At 51.0% G+C, this 6,000-nt stretch overlaps 1 protein-coding gene across 2 annotated transcripts in view; it reads right to left on the bottom strand.

Annotated features, from left to right (window-relative positions):
* Nucleotides 1-385: 385 nt before the first annotated feature.
* The window catches only part of zzef1 (zinc finger, ZZ-type with EF hand domain 1), a 45,010-nt gene continuing 39,395 nt past the window's right edge, over nucleotides 386-6,000 (bottom strand). For both annotated transcript variants that reach the window (XM_035434434.1, XM_035434435.1), the window contains exons 53-54: nucleotides 3,085-3,156; nucleotides 386-930 (exon numbers count right to left, since the gene is read on the bottom strand). In XM_035434434.1, the coding sequence (XP_035290325.1) occupies nucleotides 817-930; nucleotides 3,085-3,156 (186 nt within the window). In that variant the 3' untranslated portion in view covers nucleotides 386-816. The remainder of the gene's footprint in view (nucleotides 931-3,084; nucleotides 3,157-6,000) is intronic.

Raw genomic sequence — 6,000 nt, 5'->3', positions numbered from 1 at the left:
CGCTAGTTCTTAGCTTAAGGCAGGGAAGCTTACGCTGAACCCTCGAGCGATTCCGTCCCTCGCACGCCTGCGTCACTGTGCTCACGGTGTTTCGGTGAAACCGTATGGGGGTGGGGGGGGGGGGGGGGGGGGGGGCTTCAGGACTCTCAGTGAGGACTACACGCAGATGGGGGGGGGGGGGGAAGTTTTGTTGTGCACATGCGAAAATGCTTGTTCTCTAGAGGCTCCAACGAGGCCTCGGGAAAAGGCCAGAACACTCAAGGTTTTGAATAATGAGGCCCCCTCAGCGCAGCGCAGTATTTTTAGGTCCCCCTACCTGTTCGCTTAGAGGAAGAAAGGGACAAGGTGACCTGCTTTTACGATGATCGATTGTCCAACCCGCGGCTTTTTTTTTTTTTTTTTGAAACGGGGTACAGAAAAGGGAAAACTTCCTAACGTTCGGCAGTTTGGCACGCTGTCTGCTCTTAAACACGGGACAGCAGTAACTCTAGAGAGCTCGCGCTCCAAACGTAAAAAATTGAAAAATAAAATACAGATTCATCTTTCTGGCAGAAACGCGGACGCTTTGATGGAACTGCGTTCTGAAGTATCCGAGGCAACGTCTATGGCGGAGAACTGTGTGCGAGGCAGGCCGTTGGGCATCCACAGGGGTGACCTGGTTTGTGCGACGCGGGCGTGGCTGGAACTCATCCGGGCGCCCCCCCTTTCAGAAACAGAGCAGTCATTAAGTCCTTAAAACAGGCCGCTTCGTCTGGAAGACATTCGAGAGGTATTTCGCGTAGCGCCCGTCCTCTTCAAAAAAAAAAAAACCAGACCCTAGTCCAAGAGGGCGCTCCCAAGCTCGCCGCAGTGAGGCGGCACGTTCAACAGCTTGGTCGATTTATTCGGGTAATTGATGGCCAGGCTAATGGCGGCGATGTTCTTCAGGGCCTGGGGGACAAAAAACAATTTTTAAAAAAAAGTAGTCAGACACATTATGCAAATGGTTGGCGTTTCAGAGCAATCCGTCACGGCAATTAACGCAAATGTTTTTCCGCGAAAGGTCCTCCCGGCTTCGACTTTCACATACGCCGGTCTTCCCTTCGCTTGACTGTGCTGACTTGGATCAATGTCAACTCTGGCTAACGTGCAAGCGGTTAAATGCTAATCGCGCAGCTATATGGGACAGCAAACACATTAAAAGCCGGAACTCGTGAAATGCAAACAGCTATACGAGTCCTGCATGTACTTGCAGCTTTCATATTAAAGCCAGAACATAGCTAGGGGGTATCTGGGTGAGGCATCTGATCATCATGTGATCCACCAGCACAGGAGGGATGGGCTATATCACGAGAAACTTTGAACTGAATTTTGGCTTATCTCAAACAAGCCCAAGGTTTAAAATAAGCTTACAAAAACAACAAGAAATGGTATGCATTTTATCTGCAGTTTTCTTTTTTTGTCGCTGGCTTCTCTGTTTCCTGCACAGGGGCCCTACACCAAAGATCTGAGGCCGCTCTACATCCCCACTGTATCCTTATCGAAAGTCGAAAGGCCCGTCATTGACAAACAAAAATCTTATTAAATTCATAGTAATTTGGATTACTGTTGTCATGCATATCCACGTAAGGACTGCACAAAGGCACTTGCAGGTTCTTCATATTCAAAATGAAGCCCTTTCCAGGTTTACAATGTCTGGTGGAAAAACCAGTGCTGGAACAGAAGTGTGCACTACTCCTCGTGAAAAGAAGGATCACACTGAGGATAACTGCGACCTCCCCCCCCCCCCCCGCTTCCTGCTCCGACAGCACAAGCCCCTGCATCTCGGTGACATTAATTCCATTAGGGGCTTTAACGTGCAAAAAAAAAGGAGAGGGAAGGAAATGAACGAGGAAATGAATCACGCGCGGAGCGACCGACCGAACGTTTCCTAAGCGGGTTTCCTAAGCGACCGAAGCCGGTGATTAATCGTTCGGCAAAACCGGGCGTCGGGGACGACGGGGCGGACCTAATAAGGCGGAGGCGGAGGAGACGCGCGTCCGCCCGTGCCGGCCGCCTGCTTTCTCAGCCGCCGTACGGGAGCGCGAGAGGCACCGCCGTCTCCCCCGCTGCCGTCACCCCCCCGGCGACCGCGCGCATTAACGCGTGCTGGCTCGGAGAGGGACGTGTTAATATCCGACACGCCTCGCGTGTCACCGCTTTCCTGTTACCCTCAACGCGTTCTGCGTCAAAGTTACTGCTTTTCTGTTACCCTCAACACGTTCTGCGTCAAAGTTACTGCTTTTCTGTTACCCTCAACACATTCTGCGTCAAAGTTACTGCTTTTGTTACCCTCAACATGTTCTGCGTCAAAGTTACTGCTTTTCTGTTACCCTCAACACGTTCTGCGTCAAAGTTACTGCTTTTCTGTTACCCTCAACACGTTCTGCGTCAAAGTTACTGCTTTTCTGTTACCCTCAACGCGTTCTGCATCAAAGTTACTGCTTTTCTGTTGCCCTCAACACGTTCTGCGTCAAAGTTACTGCTTTTCTGTTACCCTCAACACATTCTGTGTCAAAGTTACTGCTTTTCTGTTACCCTCAACACGTTCTGCGTCAAAGCTACTGCTTTTCTGTTACCCTCAACACGTTCTGCGTCAAAGTTACTGCCTTTCTGTTACCCTCAACGCGTTCTGCGTCAAAGTTACTGCTTTTCTGTTACCCTCAACACGTTCTGCGTCAAAGCTACTGCTTTTCTGTTACCCTCAACACGTTCTGCGTCAAAGTTACTGCTTTTCTGTTACCCTCAACACATTCTGCGTCAAAGTTACTGCTTTTCTGTTACACATATACAACTTGCGCGCCAAAAAGGGAGACTTTTTAACGTGCGCTCGGTCGAAAGTAACACAAAACCTGTAGTTCTTAACCACACGTTTTGTGTTAAGAAATGACACGTTTTGTGTTGTTTTTAGCGCATCTGTTTAGAGAGCGAGCGCCCTGAGACCGGACCTCGGGTAGGCAGGGTAGAGTGAACTGGAAGGTAGGCGGTCAGACCGTTCCGGAAGCTTCCGCTGTTGTGTGTGTGCGAACGGAGGGGGGGGGGGGGGGGGAGGCCGGAGCCTCGTACCTGGGCCGTGTGGACCAGGAGCTGCTCGTGGGTCGTCAGGGCTTGCAGGTACTCCTGGAGGACGCCTTGCTCCTGCGTGGGAGGAGAAAAAAAAAGGATGGGTTTGGAACACGGCGTACGCGCTTTGTTTGATCAGGAGGATCTCAGATCGGTGCTTTGAATGTGCCGGCTCTGTTCCGAGCCCCCCAAAGGCAGGCTTGTCCTGAATGCTGCCTCCGAAGAGATCACGCAGGTATGAGGCAGGAAATGGAGAGCTGTTATTTAAGAGCACACATGAATAATGCACTGAAGCCCTGCCGGAAGTTTCGAGGTCTCTTATTATAAAGTTTGAGGAAAGCTTCACTCTTCTTTTTGTCCTAAATGTTAATTGCATTCGCTTTCAAGCCCTATGAAAAACAAAAAACGACACATCAGACGCTTGGAATATGGGACGTACACCAAAAATAAGAATGAAAAACAGTATTTCTACAGTTTGCGAGTCAGTGGTATATCAGTGCAATACAGTAAAAATGAATAAAAAAAACTAAACAAACTCAAAAGAGGGGCGTACATACCAGTTACTTTCATATTCAAATAAGATGGGGACAAGCTTTGCTCTGTCACACTTCTCACTCACTCTGCAGTAAACGTTCTTTAAAAGTGACCCTCAAGCTCATTTAAAAAAATATTTCATCCGCTCATCTGCATTATTTATCGATCTGCAGATTATTTCTAGGGGCCCAGCAGCACTCACAGAACAGTTAAGGTGGAATCGCAGACCTAAAATAAAGCAACCGTTTCTGAAGCACTTCAGAATAAAGAAAAGATTACATTTTCAATACATGACAAGTGGGTATCCAGGCGAACTCACACGCACAGCGACAGGTCGGACCACCGGAGGAACCAGCCTGTGCTCCACCATCGATCTGAGCGACATCCTGTTTATCTGTGGGCGGCTCGCGAGAGGGGGGAGCGCGCGCGCCAGGGCGCTTATCTGAGCGCCATTTCCGCCAGCGGTATCGCCCTCCATCTTTCAGGGCACCGCCGCGAACCGTGCACGCCGAGGAGAAGCGAGTCGAACGAGGGTCTTCCTTTTCATGAGACGGGGACCGGGAGGGCGGTGCCGCCATTTAGTGCCGCTTCTGTCTTCAGCGAGCGCAGCTGAAAGGCACCCGGGGTATTCCTACGCGAAAATGAAACTCGGAGAAAAAAGTGCCTGTAGGATTCAGCAAATATTTGTGATCAGCTCGGTTAAAAGAGATGTGGGCTTTGTTTTTTGTGCTTGGGTGCCTCACTGGGGAACTATTTCAAACTCCTATAAAAAAAAAACCTTTAGGCCATATTGGATCACACGCGGTAAGTGACGAACATTAGTCTATGATCTGTCACGCCGGACCTGATCAACCCTGTTCCTGGGGACCTACCATCCCGCAGGCTTTCATCTGAACCCTACTTTGGCACACCTGAGCCTACCGATTAGCAGGCCGGCGAGATCTCAAGCTGTTGAATGAGGTGTGGCTTTGTTAGGGCGGGAGTGAAAACCTACAGGTCGGTAGATCTCCAGGAACAGGATTGGGCAGCCCTGCTTTCACAGCCATTCACAGCCGTTCACTTTGTTTTCAGGGAACTTCGTAAAAACTTGGTGAAAATCAAAGAGCTTTGACACGGGTTATGAAACTGAAGCACCCAGTCCACGCTAACAGTGTGTTCAAATCACTGGTTACACAGAATGCTTGCGAATGTGATTGGCTGCTTTCAAAAGAACACAAAAGACAGTAAACCACATCCTGCAGCAGAGAAGAACAAACATCCACCAGCAAGACGAGGTATCAAGGCAGCCGACTGCCTGTCGAACCCCGCAGATTTCCTGTCAGGCAACTGAACACACACATGCCGCCTATGCATTTTCACAATGTGCGTACCCTAACCCTAAACCCAGACCCCAAATTTATCATCAAATGTTCATCAACGTGAGGAAAAAACAGACCGTTTTTAGGAGCAATGAGTACTCGACAATAATTCACAGCAGAATGTTTGAAATTCTGGTGTCATCTCAGAATGCATGATGACATCTGAAATGGGCACTGCTCCGAGCAGCTAAATGTTAACGATGTTAACGATGACGCGAGCGCTTAATCTTTCCCCGGACCTTGAAAACAGCCGCCGACTCGGACGCGGACGCAGGCCCGAGAGAGATACGCGCTCCGGCGGCCTTGCCTAAAAATATCTGGAATGACAGAAAGCCGTCGGGACTCGAAAAAAAACTGTCTGCGGGCGCGAGGTGCGAGGCTGGTGACGACACTCTCGCCTCAGCGCGCGGGTCGCGCAAAAAAGAAAAAGAGAAAAAAAGGGGCCGCGCGCTTAGCGCCGTTAGCGGGCGTCTCCGCTCCTGCACCCCGAGCGCTCGCCGGCGTCTCGTTCACAAGTTTAAAAACGGAACGCGGCTCGGGAGGAGCGCGGCGTCGAGCCCTCCGTGCGGTCGGAGGACCCGCGAGACCACGCGTCCTTTCTGCGGGACGAGGAGACGGGCGAGAGCGGACTGCGTCACAGAGGTCGCACTCCGTATCCCAGCATGCCGCTGGGTGGGTGGGGGCGGGGGGGGGGGGGGGGGGGGGGAGGGTTGGGCGCCGACTGAGCCTTCGCGTTTCGGTGCGGCGCGGCTCGGCTCGGCCTGCGCCGCTGCAGAGGTCCAGCACTGCCCCCTGCTGGCAGCCTGACGCACTTTCCGTGAGGGTGCACAACTGAGGGGCTTTACCCCAAACAACAGGACAGGGTACACACCCCTCCTCACTCTCTTTACCTGGAGCTGATGGTGGGACACCTCCATGAAGTTGAAATAGATAGTTTAAGAATACCATGAGCATGTTACAGACAACTTACTCTAAATAAAAAACTGTGCATCCACTTCTGCTATGAAACGCATTGAGCAGAGCTCAC

The sequence above is a fragment of the Anguilla anguilla genome, chromosome 9, assembly GCF_013347855.1.
Source record: "Anguilla anguilla isolate fAngAng1 chromosome 9, fAngAng1.pri, whole genome shotgun sequence".
In the NCBI taxonomy this organism is placed as follows: domain Eukaryota; kingdom Metazoa; phylum Chordata; class Actinopteri; order Anguilliformes; family Anguillidae; genus Anguilla; species Anguilla anguilla.
This window is presented reverse-complemented; position numbering and strand designations above follow the sequence as displayed.